General features: G+C 43.2%; 2 protein-coding genes across 2 annotated transcripts; one reads left to right on the plus strand and one right to left on the minus strand.

Moving 5' to 3' along the window:
* Positions 1 to 1,443: 1,443 nt before the first annotated feature.
* Positions 1,444 to 2,370, minus strand: Or5af1b (olfactory receptor family 5 subfamily AF member 1B). The gene has a single exon (NM_001000526.1). It carries the CDS (start codon positions 2,368 to 2,370, stop codon positions 1,444 to 1,446), a length of 927 nt encoding a protein of 308 aa, NP_001000526.1.
* Positions 2,371 to 26,188: 23,818 nt separating this feature from the next.
* Or5af1 (olfactory receptor family 5 subfamily AF member 1) lies at positions 26,189 to 27,115 on the plus strand. The gene has a single exon (NM_001000021.1). The coding sequence runs from the start codon at positions 26,189 to 26,191 to the stop codon at positions 27,113 to 27,115; it is 927 nt and encodes a 308-aa protein (NP_001000021.1).
* Positions 27,116 to 27,830: the final 715 nt, after the last annotated feature.

The raw sequence follows: 27,830 nt of genomic DNA on the forward strand, positions 1-27,830 counted from the left end.
AGTAATAAACTATGTTGCTTATACGATAACCAGTGCCAGGGGACCTTCCCCACTGAGATTCCAAGCTAACAGGGCAGTCAACCTGCAGAGGTGACAAGGAGTCAGAAAGAGGAGAGAGAAGAGAGGCCATGGTATTCAGGGGAGTCGCTCAGCTCCAACTGACTAGCAACCAGGTGCTTTATTTCTACAGGTTTTACAGATCAAAGACTAACGATTATCCAGGTGCTACAGATTTTTCAATTGATTCTTTTCATTACAAGTCCAGGGTTACAAGTTCAGTTATAATTAGAAAATACAAACAGAACAGATTTTGTTTTTATTATTAGCCCTATAACTCCAATTTAAAGAATCTAAAGAATGCTACCCCCCCCCAGAGCAAACACAAACACTACATGACAACCTGCTTTTAGGTTGGCAACCTTTGTAGTTTTAAAGCACTCCAGACAAACAGAAAATACCTGAACTGGTCTCCTTATGAATAGCTAATACTAACACTTCAATTCTTTTAGTACAAATTCCATCATCTACACTATAAAGTAGGAAAAGTTTGTTTCAGTCAACCTATCTTATTTATTGAATTCTATTCTTCCAGGGGTATATACCCTGTATGACCCCCCCCCCATCTTCACATTTTCAGAGAGCTCCAAGCCTATACTGAAAAGAGACCTTGAATCTGTAACCTATTCCCTGGGCCAGAGTTTGTCAGTTGTGTCTGTTTACCCTGCACCAATTATGCTGCTAGAGTTTGCTCAGGGACAGCTACCCCAAGCAGATTCCTGGAATAATGGCCTCATCTAGTTATGTGCTGATCTGTGCTTAACAAACTCCAGAGCATAAGGTGGACTTCGAAATAGTGGCCAGATGAGTTAATTTTAGGATTTTCCTAAAGAGACGAGGACGCAGTTTTTCTCGGGAAAAGACATAAACTGAATCATAATGCAGAAACTCCCCAGGAACACAACACCCAGAGACCAAAACCCAAAAGTTGGAGATAAAAGGACAGTGTAGCAATCCACTCTGCATTGCTGGAACCGTATCAGGTTGCTGTGCTGGCTTCAAGACTCTTGACTTTTCCAGGGAATGTGGCTGTGCCAGTCCAGGAAAAATGAAGTTTTTAAAAGTAATGGAAATTCATATTCGTGGCCTTTACACCAGGCTGATGACAAAGACCTGAGATTCCTGTCTCCTGTGATGAGTATAGCTCCAGAAACAATTCCACAATGATATTAGGGGGAGGATTTGTTTGCTTGGTTCTTATTTTTTATATGAACAAGTGTTTTGCCTACATGTATGTAGTGTGGGGGCTGGGGAGGCTCCTACTGGTCCTTTAGTTTGATCAACAATGCTAAGTGACATAGAGAGAGAAAGTTTGAAGGGATAAATTATCTGGTTACATTCTTAGCCATCAGACCCTAAGAGCTACACACTATAGTCTTCAAGGACTCAGTACTTCCTCCCACAATAAAGTTTCTGTAGAGCAAACTTCATATCTTTGTTCCTCAGACAATAGACAACTGGATTCAAAGATGGTGTGACTACAGAGTAGAAAATGGATGCCAGGCGACCCAGGGTTGGGGAGTAGTGAGAGGCAGGCCTCAGGTACACAAAGCTTCCAGTTCCATAAAACAAGATGACCGTGGTCAGGTGAGAGGAGCAAGTAGAAAAGGCTTTCCACCTGCCATCCACTGAGGGGATGCGAAGAACTGTGGCCACAATGCCAATATAGGAGACCACTGTGAGGGCCAAGGAACTCATGACAACACAGCTGCTAACAGCAAAGCCCACGTCCTCCGTGAGATGGTAATCAGTACAGGAGAGTCTCATGATTGCAGGCATGTCACAGAAGAAGTGTTCAACAACATTGGGTCCACAGTAGGGGAGGGAGAAAGTGTTGGAAGTATGGAAGGCTGAGTAGATGGCCCCACTCACCCAGGCAGTGACCACTAACGCATGACAATATTTCTGGCTCATGATGGTTCCATAGAGCAGTGGTCTGAGGATGGCCAGGCACCGGTCATAAGCCATGGCTGTGAGCAGGAAGCATTCAGTACATGCAAATGTAAAAATTATGTAAAGTTGTGCTACACACTCGAGATAGGAGACGACCCCTGAGCCTGTGAAGGATATAGCCACTGCCTTGGGGATGGTGGCTGAGGTGTAGCACATGTCCAGGAAAGACAAGTTCTTCAGGAAGAAGTACATGGGAGAGTGGAGCCTACTGTCTCTCCTCACAGCCATGATGATGGAGAAGTTCCCCAGGAGGCCAAATGTGTAAACAAGCAAGAAAAATGGGATGACCACCAATCTCAGCTGTGGGACATCGGAGAAGCCCCTGAGGATGAAGTGGGTCACTGTTGTGTGGTTGGACATGGCTGCTCAGATTGTGTTTAGATGCAGTGCCACACGGCTGAGGGAGGGGACAGGAATAACAGACAGGGTCAGAACATGTGTGTGCTGATCCATGTTGACTACAGGGGCATGGCTTTTATCAGACAACTAAGACAATGAGGCAGCCTATCTAAATGGCAGTTCAAAGAGTGGAGGAACAGGAAAGGGAGAGGAAGAAGAAAAGGAAGAGAGGAAATAGAGAGGGGAGAAAGAAGACACACCTGCCAAAGTTGTCTTGCTTTTAAATTCCCCATGGAGTCAAGCGAGAAGCAGTTCCGTGTGCGTACTTCCTATGTACCGAAGCAAATCAACTCTTATGGGCATTTCAACATTTAGAGGGTTTTTAATTGTAATCACTAACACATGTCCTACAGATTTCTGAGTCTCCTCTTTTTTAGTCTGCTGTTAATTTACCTCGCACACACCTTCTCAGTATAGATTCCATTCATTTTTCTTGAGAGTCTTTTTTAAGTTTAAAAATAATTCTACCAACACCGGACCATTGTCCTCTACTAGGGAACACATTTAATGTTAAGCACTTGAGTTTCAGGTTTGTCTAAATCCCTGTTCCTAGAGACCGTGACTTCATTTATTTACTTTCCTGCTGTTTTCTCCTCTGCAAATGCATTCCCGGAAGCAGGTCCTCTTTCCCTGTGTGCAGAGATGGTCAGTGTGTGATGGTGAGCCCTCGCTGGATAATTAGTGATTAGACAAACCAAAGCAGTTATCTGTGGTCTCCCTCAGACATCAGCCTGGAAACATAGCTCTGAGCCAGAGCTCTCTATGGAGTCAACTAAGAAAGAGAGCTGAAGTGTATGGACAAACATAAACCCCCAACCCTCACTGGATGCCAAACAAGCAGCCTGCTGACTAGGATTGGTAGAATATGTTGCATCCACGGAGTGTCTTCTGCTCTGCCCTTCCCTGGTTCACCAGCAGCTCCATCAGTCACAGGCAGCTTAGCAGGAGGACCAAGGTTCCCACTCTTGCCATGTATTGCCAACTCTTGACTTCACTCCTATTTGGTTGAAACCGTCCTGATCACTCCCACGTCCGCTGGGAGCAGGCAATGCAGTCATGGGGGCTGATGGAGGCACTGGCTGTGGTCTGGGTGTGTATCAGCGCCTGGGCAGCTGGGGGAGCCATGTGGGGAGTTTCTCTTAGAAGTGACAAATGTGCACAGTGCTTGGAAAAGGGAAAGTTTGGAGAAAGTACGGTGGCTGGTGTGTTCTGGGTGGGAGAGAAGGTCTTACCTGGAATTCCTGGTACAGCTTGGCAGATGTCCCTTATCACATGTAAGGAGAACACGTGAAGGAGCTGGGTGATGGAGTGGGTACGAATGACCTGGTGAAAACTCCAAGTCCCCTGAAGTTTTGAAAACATCACAAAAATAAAACACAGCTATATTCACCTGGCACAGAATTGAGAAAGTTCCGTGTGTCTGGTGGGCATGGACACACAGTGCTGGCCTTTACGACTCCCATGATCCCTCAGTCTTGCACGTTTGCCTTCAGAGCCAGTGCATAAGGAAGTGACTTACAGCAGTGCAAGGTTCTGCCGCCAGATAAAAATGCAGCTCGGCCCTTGATCCACACTACAACAGCTTCTGGGCACTAACCCTGGGGAAGCACTTTCACCAGTGAATTTGCTTTGAGGAGCAGGGAACCCCTTGGCTTGAGCTTTGGTCTCATTATATTGCTTGGATTTGCCCAAGGTGATGCCTCCAGTGAGTCAGGATTTCCCTGAGGATGCTTTTCCCATTCCTCCAGTGCTGGAGGCTTCTCTGTGGTGATGCTGATCACTCTTACAGCCTGAACGCCAACCTGCCTTAAAGTGAACTCTGTCAAACTAGTCCATTATCTCTCAGTTCAACCTCCTTCAGGTTCTCGAGACGAGAGCCAAGTAAAGCCAGATTCTTTATCACTGGAACGGTCCTATCCCAGTTCCTGATAGCCATTGTCCCCTATGAAATCCCACGACCTGAGCCTCCACTGTCATTTCCCAGGCTTCTTTTGTTGCAAAATCTGGCTATAACCCTCAGTGGCTTTTTCAGCCCAAACTTCCAAATTCTACATTCCAAGAAACAGTTCTTCCAAAGGCTCAGAAGCTAGATCTACATAGTCTGAGTTATCCCAACAGTGGCCACGCTTTTCCAAACCAACTTGCCCTCATTGTGTTCCCTGCTGCTGTGACAAACACAGGAGAAAGGGTTTCTTTTAAGACCAACGTTCCAGGGTAGAGTTCACCGCCATGGAGGAATCACAGGGGTTAGCCTATGCCAATCAGACATTAAAACCAACTATCACAAACACCAAGGAAAATATGGGGGCATTTAACTCAGGACAGGTTGTGAAGATGGCTGTAAGAGCATTGGAAGAGACAGCAAACAAAATAGCTTGAACAGATAAAACTTCACTATAACCATAGACGTGATTCAAAAGTAGTTGACAAGAAAATGGCTTCCTATGTACAATTAAAAAGTACAAGGTTTTCCTTTGCTTTGGCTGCCATGGACTAAGCAGGACCCTAGCACACTGAGGGGAGCTCAAGCAAGAGTCATGAAAGCCTCTGCTGCACTCTAAGATCTCACCAAACTGAGGACCAGGACGGCCTGAGAAACAAAGGGCAAGGGCTGGGCGTTGGTACTGGAATCGCCCACAGCCTTGTGTGCTACACCAGAGCTCTGAGCACCATGTGCTACCACCACTTAGTGCTTTGAATAGGAAGTGGTTGCTGTGTCTCTGCTTATTCCTGAAGTTCGCTTCCTGGTGGAAAAGGGGCTCATCTTAAGCAGATACTTAATGTCTTCAAGCTCAGCTAATGTTTGTTTATTAATGTTAAAACAGCAAATTTTATAGCATCAAAATGTATGAGGTACAAACAAAATAGTTTGATCTTTTTCTGTTTTATCACGACATAGCTATGCACTAAAAAGATAAAGGCAAGTTGTACTTAGTGAGTACAGAATCGTTGCAATTCCAGTACTCAGCACCATTTTATTAAGTATGAGTGCGAGTAAAAATAACTAGTAAGAAAGGCTATCAGCAGCTTCGGTAACTGCAAATGGCCCTTGAATTTGCTAATACAAAGTTGACCCTGACTCCAGACCAAAATGTTTAAAAAATAATAAATTGATTTTACTGTTTCCTTTTTGATGAAGGTTTTAAACATCCTCGAGCCAGGTTACAGTGAGGACTTTTTATGCAAACCCACATGTCACACAGAGATAAAGACACTGGATCAGTATAACTGACTCTAGCCCCCTAAGCAGGAGAGATAAAGGCCAGGCACTTCCCTCAGTCCAGGGCACAGAACCACAACACCCTGAAGGCTGAGTGATATTCTTAGCTCAGGAAGTGGAGCCTCCTGTAGTACTTTCTGTGGCAGCCTGGGTGCCTGGCTCACCCGGGCACACATTTCCAGAATCAACTTCCTTATTCAGATGTCTGCTGTTGAGCCTTGGTTCCCCCTGGCTCATTGTCTGGATTCCTAATGGGTAGTTTTTAAAGGCAGATTTCGATACATAGTTTACTTTCATCATCCAAGAGTTTGAATCTTAGTTCCTGAAAGCTAGGAGGTAGCTTAGACTCTAACCAAGAAAGAAGAGACAATGAAATACGGTGTTGAACCCGAGGGTCAATCATCCCTAACTCAAGTACTGCTGATCCTCAACAGCAATCTCTCGAGAACTGGAAGCCACCATCCCCTACTCCAGTAATTTGACTGGCTTCTCTGAATTCCACAGATATTACATGACTTCGCTGATTACAATTCTATTATCAAACATTTTCAAGTTGTGTGCTCAGAGAAAGTGGAATTCTGGACATAGAGGCACTGACAGCCTGAGAGGGATGGTAGGATTCATGATGGGGTGAGTGAAGATGTACATGAGGCTGAAGTTATCTGGGAAATGTGTGTGCTCAGGAGCAATAACGGACAGCCCAAGACACTCGTGAAATTCGAGAGTTTGATCTACATAACCTTGTACTTGTCCCATTCTACTGTAAACTTTTCTTGATAGTTAATGTTTTATTAGGAAGCTGTTTTCATTACTGTATTATGTCTGTCACCAAAACAATTGACTCTTGGGAAGAAGTTTTAGAGGCTGGAGCCTACCAGCAGGGCAGGGCAGGGTAGGGCAGTTCACACCATTGCAGACATCTACCAAGACAGAGACAAACAGGACACATAAATATTTTATACTATTTTGTAGAAATATAATTCTAATTATGTTATAATGTTTTAGAAAAATTGACTTTGGGTTTAAATGTCAGATTTTCTTCTCTGCGTAAGTCCTAGAGCTTGAAGTAAAGTGTTTTTTAGTATATTGCTAGAAGATTATGTTTGAAATAAAAACGAAATAGACGCGATAATGAAATTACTTCCAATAGAAATCAAATTGTGAACGTTTCTTTCAAACGTTCTGTGCTATTTAAGCAACCTGTGTGTCTTAAAGACACAGCATTCAAAGACAAACGATTTGCTTCTGTCTTTAAAAACTGTAAATTACGGAATTTCCTACTCTTACAATGGGGCTGTGTTGAGATGAACATGTCATACTATGGAAGCTCTTAAAGATGTTTATGTGTGCGTGTGTATTGTGTGAATGTGTGTGCCACTTCTTGCTCCTCAGGCTAGGTGCCTGAAAAGGACAGAAGACGGTATTTCTTTTTTTTCCTATCCCCCTTCCTATGGATAAGCATTTATATATAAAATGATTGATAGATAGATAGATAGATAGATAGATAGATAGATAGATAGATAGATAGATCAGAGAAGGCTTTTGAAAGTTGCTGCAGCTCTAGTTTGAAAAACAGTAATGTGGGAGCCATCTCTTGCTGACTTTAAATCTGCATTGGTCTCAACCCACTCTCCTTATCTCTCTGGAGAGATCTCTCAGCAGTTAAGAGTTCTTGCTGCTTTCTGGGAAACCTGAGTTGAATTCCCAGCACCCATATCAGTCAGTTCACAATGGTTGCCACGCCAGCTCCAGGGTAACCACTGCCCTCTTCTGGCCCCTGCAGGACACCTACACAGAGGTGCCATGCATACATTTACACTCCGACAGACACACATTTGTACAGATAAACAAAAATCTTAAAGTTCACAGCTTATGACGTGTTCGTGTCAATGCAACCATATTTTAAGTTAAAACACTAGTAATTTATAGTTTTTAAAGATGGGAACAAAAATGTGTGTCCTCGAATGCAGAAGGTTTTAAGACACAGCTTGCTCAAGACAAAGAATGTTTGAAAGAGATTTTTGCAATCCAGTTTCCATCCAAAGTGATTTCATTTTCACTTTTATTTAGCTTCTCTTTCCAGTAAAATTTTAGAGCGTTATACCCAAAGTATTTTACTTTATGACTTCTGAAGAGAAAGAATTTGATTTTAAACTGACAAGTTCATCTTCTGAAAACATAGGAGTGTTCTCTGTATCTCAGACTTGGTAGACATCCTGATGGAACAAGAAAGGTGGTAGGAGCCAGGGTGGGTAGTTAGCTGAGGGTCTTAAAGCCCACTCCCACAGTGACACACCTACTCCAATAGGGTCACACCTTCTAATAGTGCTACTCCAAGGCGAGCATATACAAGCCATAATATCCACTCCCTGGCCCCCATAGGCTTGTTCAAACATACGCGTCTATGGGGGCCATATCTAAACATAACATAATTCAAAATACATTTAATCCAACTTCAAAAGTCCCCATCGTCTCAACAACGTTAAAAGTTCAAAGTTCAAAGTCTCTTCTGAGATTCACCCAATCACTTAACTGTATTTCCAAAGCAAGACAGGAAAGCAGCTGGGCAAACTCCAAACTCTGCGTCTCCATGTCTGACGTCAAAGTGGCCTTCAGATCTCCAGCTCCTTTTTCATCTTTGCTGACTGCAACTACATTCTTTTCCTGGACTGGGTCCATTTCCTGTGAGCAGCATTGACTTTGGTATCTCGAACATCTTGGGGTCTCCAAGGCAGCTTCAATGTTACAGCTTCTTGTTCCAATGTCTGGGATCCACACATGATCTTCTGGGCTCCTCATAAGGGTTGGCATCACTTCTCCAGCTCTGTCCTCTGTAGCACTCTAGGCTCTGGCTCACTCCACTCCACTGCTGTTGCTGTTCTTGGTGGTCATCCCATGGTATTGCCATCTCCCATATACTGGGGTCTTCTACTGCAACCAAGCTTCACCAATAGCCTCATAGGCTCTCTTCATGGTGCCAAGCCTCAAATGCTTTGCATGACCCCTTCAGACCTGGGCCATCAACTACAACTGAGGCTGCACCTTCACCAATGGCCTTCCATGGCCTCCCACAGTGCCAAGTCTCAGCTGTTCTTCATGACCCTTTGATACCATCAAAAGCAGCACCACCTGGGTGACTCTTACACATTACCAAGTACAGCTGCAGCACAAGATACAACCTTGGCTATCTCTGGAACACAGCTTCTTTGTGCTCTCAGAAAACACTTCCTAGAAGATTTCACCTCAGAGATGCTGGTCTCTTCTTAATCACTGCTAATTTCTTAGCTCCAGCTGACCAGTACCAATAGTCCCATTAGTCCCTTCTATTTTTTCCCTCTAAAGCTAGAGCTACATGACTGAAGCTACCATGTTCTGCTGCTTTCTGCAGTTGAAACATAGGCTCCCCTTAGTTTATTACTAGCTTTCTGTTTTCTGACTCCCTCTCTGCCTAAGCTTGGCTTTCCTGGAACTTGCTTTGTAAATGGACCTTGAACTCAGAGCTCTACATAGCCCTGTCTCCTGTAATGCTGGGATGAAAGGCATGTGGCACCATGCCTGGGTTTAAGCTTTTCTTCACCTAAAACCTGCTTTTTCCCACTCTGGCTTGAACTCGGAGATCTGCTTGGCTTTATCTCCTGGGATTAAAGGTGGGTACCACCATATCTGGACCTAAATTTAGTTGGGTAGGATCTTGTCCCCAGATCCCTTCATCTGTTCTCTCCTAGAACGTAGGATTCAGTTCCATTTCACTTCCTGGTGCCTCTTAAATACTCAAACCATATGTTTTATATGCTTACTACGCTTATTCAAAATGCTGTTCATGAGACTTAACAAGAGAACAAAGTCTCTGCTGGGCTTTTCTGAGGCTTCCTTTGTCAATGCAATTAATGTAAATCTCTTCATCAGCCTCAGGGAGACTCTTTAGACAAAGGCAAAAAGCAGCCATATTCTTTGCCAAAATTCCACCAAAACAGTCTCTATGCCACATAATGAAATTCTCCTCTGAAACCTCTTGAGCCAGGTCTGCACAGTTTAAATCACTCTCAGCAACAAAGTCTTCCATATTCCTACTAGGATGGCCCATTCAGCCCCATTTGAAGCATTCCACTGCTTTCCAAATCCAAAATCCCCAAATCCACATTGTTCTGAGCAAAAGCATGATCAGGCCTATCACAGCAATACCCTACCTACTCCCAGTACCAACTTCTGTCTTAGTTAAGGTTTTACTGCTGTGAGCTGACACCATGACCAAGGCGACTCTTATAAGGGACAGCATTTAACTGGGGCTGGCTTACAGGTTCAGAGGTTCCAGTCCATTATCATCAAGGTGGGAGCATCCAGGCAGGCATGGTGCAGGAGGAGCTGAGAGTTCTACATCTTCATCTGAAGGCTGCTAGCAGAGTACTCACTTCCAGGCAGCTAGGATGAGGGTCTTAAAAGTCCACACTCACAGTAACACACCTACTCCAACAAGGCCACACCTACTCCCACAAGGCCACACCTTCTAATAGTGCCACTCCCTGGGCCAAGCATATACAAACCATAACTTCATGCCTGCCTAGATGTTGACATGCTTCCTGCCATGATGATAATGGACTGAACCTCTGAACCTGTAAGTCAGCCCCAATTAAATATTGTTTTTTATGAGTTGCCATGGTTATGATGTCTTCTTCAAAGCAAGAAAATCCTAAGACAAATAACTTTTGTGGAAGATACATCATGCTAATTGTCCTATTTTGCAGGTCAAACAAAGTGCCTCAGAAGTTCCCAGAGTTCACTTGAGTGAAATGAACCAGACACCTCAAGACAAACACCACACATTCTCACATACTTGTGGAAACGGATAAGGCAGACTTACAAAAGTACAAGTGGAGTACAGGTCACTAGAAGGAGAAGTATGAAAAGAGGAGAACAGAAGTAAGTTCAGAGTATCTTCTGTGGTCTAGGAAGGATGCTAAGAGGCGATGGCAGAGGCGTCAAGGAGCGTATATAGACTTGACCAATTCATGACAGATACACATGAAGATGTCAGTAAATCCCATTAATTTATACAATATTATAATAAAGGTTAATTCAAAAACTCAAAAACTGCCTAGGTTTTCTTCTCCTTATAAACAAACCCATTTTAAAAATCATTGAAAACCATTCTGAGAACAACTGAAAGAACAGGTCAGATCATCTGACCCAAAACAGCCTCTCTGTTTGTGGCTTGAATAAAAATGGCTCCCATAGACTCGTAGCCAGTGGCGCTCTAAGGAAGTGTGGCTTTGTTGGAGGAAGTGTGTTACAGGCTTTGAGGTCGCAGATGCTCAAGCCAGCCCCAGTGTCTCAATGCCTTCCTGCTGCCTGCTGATCCAGATGTAGAGCTCTCAGGACAAGACTGCCTTGGTGCTGCCACGCTGCCCACCATGGCAACAATGGACTAAACCTCTGAACTGTAAGGCAGCCCCAAAGGAATGTTTCCTTGTAAGAGTTGCCATGGTCACGATGTCTGCTCACAGCAAGAGAAACCCTAACTAAGACAGCTTCCCTAGAAGTGATCAGGTTTACAGGGAGTGACTAGTGGCTGTACATTTAAAAATGGGCAAAGCTGATCAGTGCCAACGTTTAAAAAGTCTTAGGATGAACAAGACATATTAAGATTCCTTAGGCTCGTATAGGAATATGTCCATCAAAGACCACTGAGAAGTTGTTGCTCAGAGGCCCTGGTTTCATCCAAATACAATCTTTCTAAGACATAATATATTGACATGCCAAACCAACACCTGAGAAACTGCAGTTTATCTCTTGATTTTAGTATAATTTCTGGATATATATATATATCTTAAAAATACTTTTACCTCCCTTAAATGATCAGCTCTCTTCTCTATAAACTAGTCTTTTTGTTTCTTGAGTCTCTTGCAAGCTTGTGTCTTACCCTGTAATTTCTTACGTCTAAGTACCTTTGTTTTACCCGTTCTGTTCATTGTTGTATCTGTAGATGTGCTTACTACAAAAGCCTTAAGTCGCCCGTGAGGCTTGCTTATTTTACTTCATTGGTTTTTGTGGGAGGTAGATGGGAAGTTGTGTTTTGAGTTCTGATGTGTGTGTGTAACTGTCAGAGTTAACTGTATATGGAAAGCTTCCTGCCTGCTGGGCACTTTCAGCACTGAGCAGCCCTGGCTGTGAGTTAAGGATGAGGGCAGAGGGTGTGCTGACAGCAGGCAGGAGGAAGCTTGTACCCCCAGAAGCACAGGATTTTGAAATCTGATTAATGACCAATGTCCACAGCAAAGCCTGTACATGAAAATCATGCTGTGGAAATGGTTCCTATAGTGATCTTTTAAAGGAGAGCCTTTTCCAATTCAATTCATTCTTCTAAAGCAGAGTCACCTTGCTGAGGAAGCAGGGTTCTGCCAGCTTATTCAGCTCTAGTTTTACAAAATGCGTCAAATCTGCTGGGGCCTCCCTTTCTTGGTGCGTCCCTCCCAAAGACGTTCTGGGACACTGGTTTCAACCCCAGGGTGACACTCACTCTTTAGTCTCTTAATTTCCCTGGAGTTCCCAACTTTCATCAGAAGTCTGCCTACGGCTGTAACTCACAAGACTCACCAAGGAACTCGGGAAACTCGTCCCAGGAGGTTGTCATCTTGTTAGCTTAATGAGTCCCATGACTACTGTCCAGATAATGCATTTACAAAAAGTTTTCCTACATCCCAAAGCTCACCTCATTATTTCAGCCATTAAAGCCTCTGTCTGTTCCCTCATTCTTATGTGGTGCTTTGACTCTGCAGGGAGAGTGGGGACCGCAAGCTGGCTGTCTATAGGAAAGTCCTCTACGCGATTCCAGCGCTTGAATAACACAGCAATATCAAACATATTCCTAAATCTTCCCAAAGGGACTGTGGGCATCAGTCAGTGACTTTGCTGATTTTACTTAGAATTTTCAGATTGACCTTTACCTGCTCAACGTCAGTGTCTACTAAGACAGACAAAGAAGGATGGCTATAATAAAGACAATTCAAAAGTTTACATTTTTTCATAAAGTACCTGATGGTATCAAGGCACATCTAAGGTAACAGAGGTCACACCCCAAACAACCCATAGGAAAGTCACTATGACAAAGATACAAGGCAGCTCTAAGAAGAAGGATTAAAAATGGAAGTCTCAGCTGTCACATTGGTGGAGCCAAATTCACTCATGATGTCATGTTCATGAATCTTGTTCTCAAGGCTGGCCAGGACTATACAGTGAGACCTGGTCTTGCAAAAGCATAAATAGATAGATAAATAGATACATATAAATACATACACACAAACATACATAAGTACATACATACATATATACATAGATTACATACAAAGATACATATCTAGATACGTACATACATACAAAGATAGATACATACATACATACGAATATACATACATACGTACGTACATACATACATACATACAAAGATACATAGATAGATAGATAGTGAGGTAGATAGATTACATACATACAAAGACACATAGATAGATACATACATACATACAAAGATAGATAGATACATACATACATACGAAGATACATACATAATACACACATACATACAAAGATACAATACATATATACATACATACAAAGATACATATATACATACATACTCTTCTCATGACACTTTCATATATATAACCTTTGTCAGATGAATAGGCTAATATTATCTAAAATATTTGGATATTAATTTTATTCTGTCCCTTAAGTATTTGATTGTTTGTTAGTTGGTTAAAAAAAAACTATATGAGGCTGGAGAAACAGCTCAGAGATTCACTTGTTGCGCTTGCCTTCCCCCGGTAGTTCACGCCAGTTCCAGAGGATCTGATGCCCTCTTCTGGCCTTTTAGGGTACTACATGTACATGGTGCACAGGCAAAACATATATACATAAATGTAAAATCAATGTGACTTTTTAAAAACTATGCATTCTAGATACATACATATACGTTTATATGGCATACAATTTGTGGCTCCAAAACACTCACATTGTGAAATAGCTAGAACAAACTTTGGGCATTTTTACTTCCATTTTCATTTCTCTGGGGGAAAAAATGTGCTCAACCACTTTAGAATATAGACTCTAACTATAGTTGTCTTGTTATACGTATGTGTGTGTCTGTGCGGGGTATATGCACACAAGTACAGTACCCTTGGAGGCCAGAAGGTGTCTGATGCCCTAGAACTGAGTTACAGTCAGTTATGGGTCCCTTCATCAATTTTGGCACCCAAAATCTGGTCCGCTGTAACATCAGTACATCTTAACTGAGGCCGAGTCATCTCTCCAGCCCTAACTAAAGCTGCATACTTTTGACAGACATTTCCCTTTCTCCTCTAGTCCTTGGGTTTTGTTTTGTTTTGTTTTTTCCTTATTTTATGCATTCAACATCCAACTTTTTATTGGGTATTTTTAATTTGCATTTCAAATGTTATCCCCTTTCCCAGTTTCCCATCCATAAACCCCCGTCCCATTCCCCCTCTCCCTGCTTCTATGGGAATGTTCCCCCTCCCACTTATCCACCTACCGCTTCCCACCTTCCCTTACATTTCCTTACAAAGGACCCTTGGCAGGACCAAGGGCTTCTCCTCCCATTGGTGCCTGACAAGGCCATCTTCTGCTACATACACAGCTGGAGCCTTGGGTCTGTCCATGTGTACTCTTTGGAGGGTGGTTTAGTCCCTGGGAGCTCTGGTTGGTTGGTATTGTTGTTCTTCTGGGGTTGCAAGCCCCTTCAGCTCCTTCATTCCTTTCTCTAACTCCCCCAATGGGGACCCGTTCTCAGTTCAATGATTGCCTGCGAGCATCTGCCTCTGTATTTGTCAGGCTCTGGCAGAGCCTCTCAGGAGACAGCTGTATCAGGCTCCTGTCAGCATGCACTTCTTGGCATAAACAATATTGTCTGGATTGGTGGCTGTATGTGTATGGGCTGGATCCCCAAGTGGGGCAGTCTCTGGATGGCCTTTCCTTCAGTCTCTGCTCCAAACTTTGTCTCCATATTTTCTTTTTTTTTCTTTCTTTCTTTCTTTTTTTGGAGCTGAGACTGAACCCAGGGCCTTGCACTTTCTAGGCAAGCGCTCTACCACTGAGCTAAATCCCCAACCCCTCCATATTTTCTTCTATTAGTATTTTTGTTCCTCCTTCTAAGAATGACTGAAGCATCCATGCTTTGGTCGTCCTTCTTCTTAAGTTTCATGTGGTCTGTGGATTGTATCTTGGGTAATCTGAGCTTTGGGGCTAATATCCACTTATCAGTGTGTGCATACCATGTGTGGTTTTCTTTTCTTTTCTTTTTTTTTTTTTGTGATTGGGTTACCTCACTCAACATCCAACTTCTTTAGATGCCCAATAAAGTAAGAAAATGTGGCATCTTTCTGTTGCTTGAAATAATAATGTCCTTTAGTTTCATTTATGCTATTCCTAATGATAAATCGGGATGTAAAGAATACCATAGAAGTTATTGTTTATTATACTTTTTACCCGTTCATGCATTGGGGGAACTCAGCTTGGTCCTATGTTTCAGCTATTGTGAATAATTTTGCAATGGATGCAAGGTATAGGTATTTCTCTTTGGTGTGCTGATGTCACTTCTCTACAGGAACATAACCTGTCATAGCTTTCAGTCCTGTGGAATAAGAGACCACATGCTAACTTTCCTTTTAACCTTGCAAGCAGCCCCCAGTCTGTTTTCTTAAGGTCTGTTCTAATTTGCAGTCAATTATCATGTACTCTTTTTCTCCAGATAGTCATTTTTCTCAGGGATTAAATTAATGAGTATTTGAATCTAAGGAATATTTGTCACTGAGGAAATAATATCCTCGTGTCAAAGGAGGAGGAGGAGGCGGAGGAGGAGGAGGAGGAGGAGGAGGAGGCAGAGGAGGAGGAGGAGGAGGAGGAGGAGGAGGAGAAAGTGCTGGTGGTGGTGGTGATGGCAATGGTAGTGTCGGATCATTCTGTCCTTGAACTCCTGATTCTCCAGCATCTATGTGGTGGAAGCAGGAGATTCAGGAGTTCAAGGTCATCCTCAGGTACACAGTTTGAGTCTAGCCTGAGCTACATGAGATTGAAAAAAGAAAAAGAGAATTTAGTGGGCATATATCTCTGTGCTGAAAACCATCAATATTAATTTTCAAGAGAAAAGGTTTTGGCTGCTTACAGCTGTGATTAACATTGAAAATACCTATTAACATAATAATTAAACCATATAAAATTGTATGTTAATACAAGAAATATAAAAAGTGTCCTTGTAAAATTTTTATTCAAAATTGTCTTATTTTTAAAATAGATTACATTGAAATGTAAGTTTTGATTTTTTATTTGTTTTTATGGGATTTTTTTAATTGTTGTTTTTTGTTTTGTTTTTGTTTTTCAAGACAGGGTTTCTTTGCTTATCCCTGGAACTCACTCCATAGACCAGGCTAACCTCATACCCATAAAGATCTACCTGCTTCTGCCTCCTGAGTGCTGGGATCAAAGGTGTCATCACTACCTGGCTTAATTGTACCCTTTTTTTTTATTTAAAATTTTGTTGTTGTTTGAGAATTTTCTACATGAACGCTCACCATGTTTTCATATCTGCACCCCCTCCCCCTCTCCAGTTCCTTCCGAGGCTTCCCTTATTTAGGCAACCATATTACTGAAGCCATGGCCTGGGTCTCCATCCCAGAAGCTGACCCCGCCCCTCCCCCGTGCTTTCCCTTGACTCTTGTGTGCAGGGCCATGTTGTGGATGGTTCAGTTGGAGCTGGCACCACGTGGTCAGTTATCCTCTGCATTTTAGTCAGTTGTGGCTTTCTGTAGTGGTCTTCATACACAGTAAGGAGCTTCTTTGATGAAAAGTGAGAGCTACACTCATCTAAGGGTTTAGGAAGTGTCAGTACTGGGGTCTCTCTAGCATGTGAGATCTGTCCAGTCATGGGGCTTGGCTAGGTGTACCGCACCATACAGGAACCCACTCCCACTAAGCAGGCTTGAAGTCCAGCTAGACAGATGTTGGCTACTGAATTGAACTGTAATCCTAGATGTTTATACTTTTCTGAAAATGAGCTTGCTTAAATTGTCTTCAAGCGTTCCTCAAATCCCCCACACATCTTCAATTATCAACTACCAAATATTCGCTCACAGTTCAGTGTAATCTAGATCCAAATAATGAACTCTGTATGATAGTGCAGTCTAGTAGTTTCCATAATTGTATTGAATTATATTAAGAAAAATAAAATGGTATTTATTTACAGAGTATTATATTCTTGAGTTTCATTCCCTCTTCGACTAAGGAGAAAGTTAATGTGTTTTGAGTTTTTCTGGTTGATACTGGCCCAGTGCAAGCTAAAAGTTCAAGATTTTAAAAACAAAACAGCAACAAAAACTGCCTACCTACTCAGTATTCATGAATGTCTCTTCTTGGCTGACTCGGTTGCTCCATACCTTTCTGACCTTTGCAGACGGTCCTGTCATTGTGGACTATGGGATTTCTGGTGCTTCCTGCTGACTGATTAACTCATGATAGGCATTCTCTGTTGGCCTTTACTCTGGTGAATCTCAGAGATTTCAGATAGTACTATTTTGACTCACACCATCTCTCTGCCAAATGTCTTGTTTTCATTTTGCTAAAGTGAAGCAGAACTCATTTTATTATGCTTTGAAGATACGGTGTCTTTTAAATATTGAAGGTTTGTGGCAGGCCTGCATTGGGCAAGCCCATTGATGCCCTGTCCCCAGATCCAATGAGAACACACATTTTAGCAGTGAAATGGCTTGATTAAAATGTATCTTTATATCACATGCCAAATAGATTATGGTAGCATTTAAGTACAACTTCCATATGTACTGGGAAGGCAGAAAATGCTGGAGCTGGCTGCGTTGTATTCTGTGCTTTGCTGAAGGGGTCTAGAACTCAGCTTGCATTCCGAAGCATGTGTATACATTCTTGAAACTCACAAGCATGCTTTATGAGTATGAGCCAAAATACTTTCTCACTCTTAAGATGTCGCAGGCCTCCACTTGGGGTCATTATTCAAGCCTTCTTGGTATTGTCTTTCATTGGAAGCCCTGGTCTATCATGTTCCATTAGTTTGAGATGCCATTATCCTTTGGATCTTCATATCCCCTTGTGTCTTAGTTTCTGGGTGCTCTTGGAGACACGCAGACCCTATGGCTTTTAGAGGTGTTCTTTGGGGAAAGACACTTATAGTTTAGTCTAGTCTATGACTCTGGAAGGTCCATGTGGAGATGATATGAGACAACCAAAGGTGCCATGACCTCTCTGGCTCACTGTACTGATGCCTTTGCTCTGGTTTTAGATGAGAGAACCTGCTGGACCCCATTATTTAGTGAGACCCCAGGCTGAACTAGGTACACATCAGGTAGAACTATTGACTGAGACTGAGGTCCACTGGACAGGAGTACTGGCTAGTTTTGTGTGTCAACTTGACACAAGCTGGAGTTATCACAGAAAAGGAGTCTCAGTTGAGGAAATGCCTTCATGAGACCCAGCTGTAAGGCATTTTCTCAACTAGTGATCAAGGGGGAAGACCCAACCCATTGTGGGTGATGCCGTCCCTGGGCTGGTCAGTCTTGGCTTCAATAAGAAAGCAAGCTGAGCAAGCCAGGGGAAGTAAGCCAGTAAGAAACATCTCTCCATGGCCTCTGCATCAGCTCCTGCTTCCTGACCTGCTTGAGTTCCAGTCCTGACTTCCTTTGGTGATGAACAGCAATGTGGAAGTGTAAGCTGAATAAACCCTTTTCTCCCCAGCTTGCTTCTTGGTCATGATGTTTGTGCAGGAATAGAAACCCTAAGACAACATCCACTCCGGTCAGGCAGCTTTCATATTGGCATGTAAATTGGGCACAGATGTTAGGTGTGGAGTCAGTCACTGATGAAGCAATTCTCATTAGACCCCGTTAAAATTTGCTCATATCCATCAAGTCCAGGTCCTGCCTTCTCTGAGTGAAGGTGGTACTCCTGCCTGGATGTGGCTTTTAGACACTGAATCAAGCAGAGCCGCTGCCCAAGTTCCCAGGTCAAAGTCAGGTCACAGGGCTTCTCTGAAGTGCTCAGACAGGGAACGACCTGTGAGTATCGGCATACACTAGCAAACCTTCATTTAAACCATGCCATCTGTGCATCTATAAGGCAAGACAAGGCTTTGGTTGAACAAATGTTTGGGGTCACAGACCACAGTAGCAGATACAAGGGTGTACTGGGCTTGGTTGTTGTTTCTAAGAACCCTAAGAACCTGGACAAAGAAAATGAGGAGTTCAGGGCATTTAATTTAATGTTTGTGGTCTGCATAGCATACAGATATTTGTGTCCTAAAATAAATGTCTGTCTCACAAACCCAAGCCTGAAGATTTTGAAAGTCAAACCATACTTTTAATGTACCAACTATTATTTTCATGTGGCCTCAGGAAACCTTTTGTTTTAAGTCTCTGAAGTAACCCATAGGGACCCTGAGAAATGTTAGTCCATGGGACCTGGAAGGAAACAAACATATTCCCAGAGCCAGCTCCCTAGACAGCTCAAAGCACGCTCTCTCCTTTCCCAGACAGACTGGCAAATGAATCGTTTCACAATATTTAAGATGTGCAAAGGCAATCAGACAGCTTCATCCATCCAACCTCCAAGTCCTCGCTAATGCAGCTGACTTACAGCCTGAGAGACGGTCCTGCTGTCCATCTCCCCACTTGATGACCTCTGGACAGAGAAAGTGAGCATCATTCCACCAGGTGAGAGCCGAGTGAGATTAAACAGGACAAAAATCTCCTCTGCCTAATTGGTAGATGTGAATTAAACAATCTGTATTTCTTTAAGGAGATGTGAAAAGTCTACAAGTGAGGGGGAAATTATTAAAAAGTTGAGCATTTTTTTCTATCACAACCCCCCTGAGTATAATTTTACCACTGCCTCTTAGTATATACCATCAAATGGGCACAAGACAAGACACATGCGTGATGCTTAGCCGTCTTGGTTATAAATTGGAATAACAATTTCCGTGAAGTTCTGTTTGTAAAGTTCTCCAAGTGTTTTCCATCTGCCACAGAATGCTGACAATCGCCTGAGGGTACAAGGCTGTCAGCATAGCTGCTTCTGAGGAAGAGGCAGGAACATTGCAAGTTTAAGGCCTTCTTGACCAGAAAGTAGACTCAGAGACACTTAACTAATGACTAACTCAGTAAGACTTTATCTTAAGGCATCGTCTCAAGAGTACTGCTAGATGTCACTGGTTTGCCCCCAGAGTTGGCAGGAATCATGAGTTGTGTTCTATAGTGCAGGGCAGCAGAAGAAGGACACGGCCTCCTGTGCATCTCACAGACCAAGTAGGGCTGGGACTGATTCTGCTGCCATAGGGGAAACTTGTCTCCAAAAAACCAATTGACAGAGGAAAGATTAGACAAATGTATTAAGCAGGTACAACACAACAGGCACTTTTGGAAACTGTCAGGTTCTCACAGGATTCTGCTAAGGGAGGAAGCTTCACATTCAAGTTAGACATGGATTCCTGAGGACTGGGTCACTGGGTAGCTGATGTTGCGCTGTATGGACAGTGTCTCACTAGACTGGGTCGACATTCAGTCTCTGTGGAGATGACTGGAAGCATGAAGGAGAAAGCAGTTTGTCTTTCCTTGGAAGGCTGAGGTGGCAACAGCATGAGAACCAGGCCTTTGTGTGTGAAGAGCAGGAGTCGGGGCATCACAGGAGACAAGATAAGGAAGAACTCAGACAAGGCGATCATAGACGACTCCAGTGGGGCCCAATCATGAGAGGAACAAAACCTCTACTCTGCTTGAGCTCAGGCAGCCCACTTGAGCCTCTCAAGCACCCAGAAATACTCTAAACAAAAAGCCCAAAAATATTTGGTACCAGGATTTGAGCTCTTCTCCTCTGACTTAACTTTGTTCTTTTTTGAAATGTAAGTTCAAGAGAAAGGAAAACCTAGAGGTAGAGAGAATGAGTATGTGTGTGTGCTTGTGTCTATACATGCACACACACACACACACACACACACACACACACACACACACAGCATGTATATATTGCTGGGGGTATTCAACAGAATGCTTCTCTGTTCAATCCTGGCTGTCCTGGAACTCACTCTGTAGATCAGGATGGCCTCAAACTCAGAAGTCTGCCTGCCGCTGCCTCCCAAGTAATGGGATGAAATGTGTGCACCACCCCAGGCTTTAAGTTATATTTTGATGAATGTTTTTCATGAATCTTTAACTACAGAAGCAACACACACCCTTTTGAAATTATATCAACATCGAAACGCTAATGCAAATGAGTCTGCTATTGAGGTTTGATACATACACTCATGGACCAGTGCAAACGGCATAGCTCTAGGAAGACATTAGAGAAAGCGTGAGGAAACTGGGTTGAGGCCAATGAAGACTTAGACTCTGCAAGAAAAGACTTTGATTTTCAAAGTTGAGCTGCAAGATATGACTCCTTTGATTTATATATGTGTACGGGTGCCTCACCCTATTCTGGGAGCACCTTTTGCTACTTGCCTATATGTTTTCAAAATGACATGGGCTCTGTATGAGCAATGTCTGGCAAGCTGCACAGTAACCTGCAGAAGGCACGGTCACTTAGGAAATGTGATCCTTATCACAACACCAAGTACTGAGCAGATTCTCACGCTTGATGGTGTGATAACTGGTTGTCAGCTCATCTGGATTTAGAGTCTCCTAGGAGACTGGGAGCAAAGAGCCCGGCAGTCCACTTTTCTCTGCCTCTGGGTCTGCCTTGATGTTAGCTGCTCCATCCTACCACGCCTTGACCATGTTGATGGACTGACTGTATCTTCTAAATTTTAAAACTCTCAGGCATTTTGGTGAGAGATGTGATTCAGCACACAACAGACTTTTCCAATAAACCATTCAGCATAAATACCCTTGTTTACACTCTCAATAAAGAACTAGTTGGAGGAAAAGCACAAGGTTGTATAGAGTGAGTTCTCCAACTTCACGAGTGTCTGGGGACCATCCTTCATTGTTCCAGAGCACACAGCCTCCAGACAGCCTCATCCTCCTGCACGTGTCTTCTGTCAGTATCTCCATGAGGTCTGTCATCACTCTCAGCCAGTTGGTACAGCCAAAGGCCAGAATTCCTTTCTCTAAGGTCTAACTATCTAAGGGCTGATAATAAAGTTGCAGTAAATTAAGCCATGTAATATCCATGGACTTCAAAAACACCAGTTCCATCCCTAGAGTGGAAGAGAGTGGCTTCCACTCTAGAGAGAAGGCCTGTTGAAGACAGAGTGCAGACCACCACTTGAGCAAGCCAGGACTGGCTCTGTGAGCTAACGCTGTCTTTTGTTGTCTCCTAACCTTGGCCCTGAGTCTAAGCTTCTCTCATAGCTTCCAGGATCTAAAACCACAAACTCATCGAAATTGAAAATGATATACACAATCAAACAGACCTGCTCTTTGAAATGTATCTTTTAGGAATGAAGATAATGAGCCAACCTTGGGGAAATTAAGACCCAAACACACCAGAGCTCTGAGTAATAAAGCTGAGGTGATCAGAGCCTCAGGCTGCCACAGAAAACATAACAGGGAAATATTCCTCAGTTTATATCAGCTGTCAATGGCCTGATGCCATTGGTTGAGAGAAAAGGCAGGTCCCCACTACTCCTGCATACAGGACGTGATATTTAATCTCACTTGTTCAGATCCAGAATTACCTAGAAGATAAATGACTAGGCATACTCATGAGGGATTACACAGACTAAGGCTAGCCTCTGAGGATGTCTAGGGGGGGAACTGTCTTGCTTGAGTTAACTGATGTGTGAAGCAGAACCACTCTGGGCAGGGGCTCTGAACTGTATAAAAAGGAGAAAGTAGGCTGAGAATAGGCATTAATTTCTCTCTTCCTCACTGCAGATATGACCAACTGCATTATTGACTTTGAACTCAATTATGTAGTTAATACTTTTTGAAAACAGGCCCTCATGTATCCCAAGTATAATCAAACTCTCTAGATGGCCAAACGATCTTAAAACTCTGGCTTCCTGCTTCCACCTCCTGAACAGGAGGATCACAGACCTATCTTAGCTTTAATTTTTGATCAGTCATAACTGAATGGGTTTATGTGATAGCCCCGTGCCTGAGCACACTGTAAAACGATCATTTAAGCTAATAATCATTGGCCACCTTGCCTACTTACCATTTCAATTACAAAACAGATGAATGCAGAATCCTTAGGAAGCTAGGAATAGAACAATCCCAGGATCCAGTAACCCCAACCCTGAGTTCATACCCAAAGGGATTTAAATCCATAATTGAGGGGACATTTGCATTATCATGTCCCCTGAAGCACTACTAGAAATAGCTGAGACACAGAAATGAACAAAGCATCCATCAATGCAGGATGTGGTGGCATGCACACAGGGGATGCTGAGGAGTACAGGGAGTCCGTTCTCTGGCAACAAGGAGGGTGAGTCTGGATGTCATACTACAATGAGATGGGACCAAAAGATAATTCTACTACGGCTTTCAGTGAGACATCACTCTATTCACTTAGAGATTAATAATGGAAAGGCTTTTAATAATAGTGAGCTGCCACTCGGGTTTGTGTGACCACTCTAGCTAGTGTGACCCTTCTCCCTAGAGTGACCCCTCTGCCTACCGTGACTACTCTGGATAGTGTGAACACTATGCCTAGAGTGACCACTCTGGCTAGTGCCAATAAGGCAAACAGTCCAGAACAGAAATCTTCCATAGTTTATACAGGTTAGTAGTATTACATTATACTTACACTACATTATAGTCTTACATACACTTTTATCACTCAGTTGCTTTAGGTTCCCACCCAGTTACACTTTGAGTATTAAACATGTTTTACAGAAAGAGAAACTACACTTTTGATCATTTGTGGAAAACTGTGGAGATTTACCATTAAAGATACAATGTAAAGATGTTGTCATAGTTATCTTGGTATTTAATTTTGCTGCATTGACAAAGACATTCTTAGAAGAACAGAGTTTCAAAGCATAGAAAGTATAAGTCCCATAAGCCCAGATGTAACGTATTGTAATTGTTCCCTCTTTTTCACAAATAACATTAGTAAATATCTTCAACATTAATTCCACCTTCTAACAAAATCCACATTCTAGTCATACCAGATTCTGACAGCCATGCAGACAAACCAGCCAAGATCTGGCCTTGGTCTCTTCCAAAGTCAAAGGTGGTATCTGGTGCCAGGGATTATGATGTCATCTTAGGAAGAGGAGCCTGGGAATATGGAGGAGGGAGTAAAGGGGAGGTGGTATGTGACACACAGCCACCATGGGCTTGCCTCAGTCAAAGTGACAAGCATATTCACCTAACCCTTGACGGAAGAGTCTTTCAGGTTGTAGCCTCATGGCTCCTCAGGCAGTGTCCTCCTGGTGCTAATTCTCTTCCACATGAACACCCACTTTCTCAGCTCTGCCTTCTGGAAGTATAATTATGTTGTTTTTATTTCTGAGGTTTTTATACAACTGTATAAAATGTGGAGTTTTTACCAGGACCTCTGCACCCACTTCTTCTCAAAACACCTTCAGGTGTTCTCCTTACATGTGATGAGACGTATCTGCTAAGCTGTGTCAGGAATCCCAGGCACTGCCAAACTCACTTCTCTTCCACCCAGAACACACCAGCCATTGTACTTTCTGCAAATTTTGCCTTTTCCAAGAACTGTGCACATTTGCCTTTTCTAAGGGGAATCCCCACAGGCTCCCCCAGCTGCCCAGATGCTGATACAGCACCCAGGTTGCAGCCAGTGCCTATATCAGCCGCCATGACTGCATTGCCTGCTCCCAGTTGACTTGGAGGTCAGTCATCAGGACAGCCTTGGCCAAACAGAAGTACAGTCAAGGGTTGGCAATATATGACAGGAATGGGAGCCTTGGTTCTCTGTTAGGCTGCCTGTGGCTGATGTCTTCTGCTGATGAACCAAGAAAAGGGCAGAGCAGAAGACAGACACTCCACAGATGTAACATAATCAAAACTTAACCAAACTTAATCAGCAGGCTGAATGGTTGACATCTACTGAGGGTTATGTTTGTCCATACACTTGAGCTTTAGCTCTCTCTTTTTCCTGTCTCTCTCTTTGTCCCTCTCTGTGTCTCTGTCTCTGTCTGTCTCTGTCTGTCTCTCTGTCTCTGTCTCTCTCTCTGTGTCTCTGTGTCTTTGTCTCTCTTTCTGTCTCTCTGTGTCTCTGTCTATCTCTGTTTCTCTCTGTCTCTCTATGCCTCTATATGTATCTCTCTCTCTCAATTGACTCCACAGAGACCTCTGTCTCAGAGCTAGGCTGATGTCTGAGGGAGACCACAGGTATTTGGTTTGTCTAATGATTAATTGTCCAGCGAGGACTCAACATTTGATACTGACCATCTCTACAGGCAAAGAACGCAGATAGCTTGTCCCTGCTTCTATGAACGCATTTGCAGAGGGAAAAACACCAGGAGAATAAATAAATAAAGTCAAGGTCTCTAGAAACAAAGATTTATAAAAACCTAGAACTATAGTGTTTGCCATTAAATGTGTTCATTCAATAGAAGACATTTTCACTTGGGTGCGGATGTTGTGTTTTCTGTTAAGATTTAAAGAAAAGTTCTCAAAAAAGCAGTAGTCTACAGAAGGACAGAAGAATCTGGATGGAAATTAGCAATACAAAGAAAATTAAAAGACTCGTAAAATATAAATCAAAACCTTAAAATGGGGTATATTAAAAATTAAAAACAAAATTTAGAAACTGATTTAAAGAAAGTTCAAGTAATGTTGAAAATATCCACAAGAATTGAACTGCTTCAATGTGTAGAGAATCAAATATCAAAGGGCAGGCCAGTTGCACAGCAAGTAAAAATGTCGGCTAGGAAAAGTGTCAATCTGAGTGTGGACCCCAGAATCGACATGGGTGAAAAAGAAAACTACTATTGCAAGTTGTTTCTTGGACTCCATACCTATATTGTGGCTAGTGCACACATGAACACACACACACACACACACACACACACACACACACACAGAGAGAGAGAGAGAGAGGGGGGGGAGACAGAGAGAGAGAGAGAGAAAGACAGAGACAGACAGAGAGATAGACAGACAGAAAAAGAGAGAGAGAGAAAGAGAGAGAGAGAGAGACTCAACTACATACATATATACACATAAAGGTAAAAAAAAATTTAAATGAATACAGGAGACTGCTTCTCACCCAGAATCCATGCAAAACGTAAGAGCAAAAGAACTTTGACGGATGCCTCCTCTCCCCCTTCCTGCTCCCCATTCGTCTTTCTCACGCGATCCTTTCTCCTTTGTCCCTCTTGTTTTATCCTCTCTCCCTGCCTATATTCATTCACCCCACCTGCTCCTTCCTCATTGATTACCCCTCCTCTCCACTAAATCATCAATATGCCATGTAGATTGTCTGCTTCATTGTCTTAGCTGTCTGATAAAAGCCAGGCCTCCATAGTCAACAAGGACATGCACACATGAGCTGAGCCTGTCTGTTATTCCTGTCCCCTCCCTCAGCCGTGTGGCACTGCATCTGAACACAATCTGAGCAGCCATGTCCAACCACACAACAGTGACCCACTTCATCCTCAGGGGCTTCTCCGATGTCCCACAGCTGAGATTGGTGGTCATCCCATTTTTCTTGCTTGTTTACACATTTGGCCTCCTGGGGAACCTCTCCGTCATCATGGCTGTGAGGAGAGACAGTAGGCTCCACTCTCCCATGTACTTCTTCCTGAAGAACTTGTCTTTCCTGGACATGTGCTACACCTCAGCCACCATCCCCAAGGCAGTGGCTATATCCTTCACAGGCTCAGGGGTCGTCTCCTATCTCGAGTGTGTAGCACAACTTTACATAATTTTTACATTTGCATGTACTGAATGCTTCCTGCTCACAGCCATGGCTTATGACCGGTGCCTGGCCATCCTCAGACCACTGCTCTATGGAACCATCATGAGTCAGAAATATTGTTATGCATTGGTCGTCACTGCCTGGGTGAGTGGAGCCATCTACTCAGCCTTCCATACTTTCAACACTTTCTCCCTCCCCTACTGTGGACCCAATCTTGTTGAACACTTCTTCTGTGACATGCCCCCAGTCATGAGACTCTCCTGCACTGATTACCATGTCACTGAGGAGGTGGGCTTTGCTGTTAGCAGCTGTGTTGTCATGAGCTCCTTCGCCCTCACAGTGGTCTCCTATATTGGCATTGTGGCCACAGTTCTTCGTATCCCCTCAGTGGATGGCAGGTGGAAAGCCTTTTCTACTTGCTCCTCTCACCTGACCACGGTCATCTTGTTTTATGGAACTGGAAGCTTTGTGTACCTGAGGCCTGCCTCTCAATACTCCCCATTGCTGGGTCGCCTGGCATCCATTTTCTACTCTGTAGTCACACCATCTTTGAATCCAGTTGTCTATTGTCTGAAGAACAAAGATATGAAGTTTGCGCTACAGAAACTTTACTGTGGAAGGAAGTACTGAGTCCTTGACGAGTACAGTGTGTGGCTTGGATGGTTGTTGGAGCCAAGGGTTTCACCTTTCCCTTCCTGTGACACTGGACATTGCTGATGTAACCAGTTCCAGAACACAATGGAAGCCATCACAGCCTTTGCAGTGACCTTTTAGTTCCAGGGCATTCTATACCTTCTTCTGGCCTCCACCAGCACCCAGACCCATGTGCATTTACCTACATGTAGATACCCACATAAATTGTAACATTTAAAAAAATAAAGTGTCTAAGGATGTTCTTAAAAAGAACAAAACTGGGATTGGGGATTTAGCTCAGTGGTAGAGCACTTGCCTAGCAAGCGCAAGGCCCTGGGTTCAGTCCCCAGCTCCGAAAGAAAGAAAAGAGAAAAAAGAAAAAAGAAAAAAGAAAAACAAAGAACAAAACTTAGTAACTTAAATCAAGTGAAAAACTTATACCTAGGTAAATTTTTGAGATAAAAGGACCAGCAGTAAAAACTTGTCTGCCACCAGAGACCTCTGATCTGTCTGTATTCAGCTGATGAAGCTGCTTGCTGGTTGCTGTTCAACTGACCCTGCTTACTAATTATCCAGTCTTATACCACAGGGGAGCCTACACAGTCATTCACTCTCCTTCTCATCTCTGTTTGCAGAACACAGACTTATACACAAGGAGATGGCCAGCCAGCTGGGGCTGTTTGAGTCCCTCTTCCCAGCCTCTGGAGCTATG

The sequence above is a fragment of the Rattus norvegicus genome, chromosome 10 (genome assembly GCF_036323735.1).
Source record: "Rattus norvegicus strain BN/NHsdMcwi chromosome 10, GRCr8, whole genome shotgun sequence".
Lineage (NCBI taxonomy): Eukaryota > Metazoa > Chordata > Mammalia > Rodentia > Muridae > Rattus > Rattus norvegicus.

Coding starts and splice junctions, on each gene's coding strand:
- Or5af1b (NM_001000526.1), bottom strand. CDS start 2,370: ATGTCCAACCACACAACAGTGACCCACTTCATCCTCAGGGGCTTCTCC.
- Or5af1 (NM_001000021.1), top strand. CDS start 26,189: ATGTCCAACCACACAACAGTGACCCACTTCATCCTCAGGGGCTTCTCC.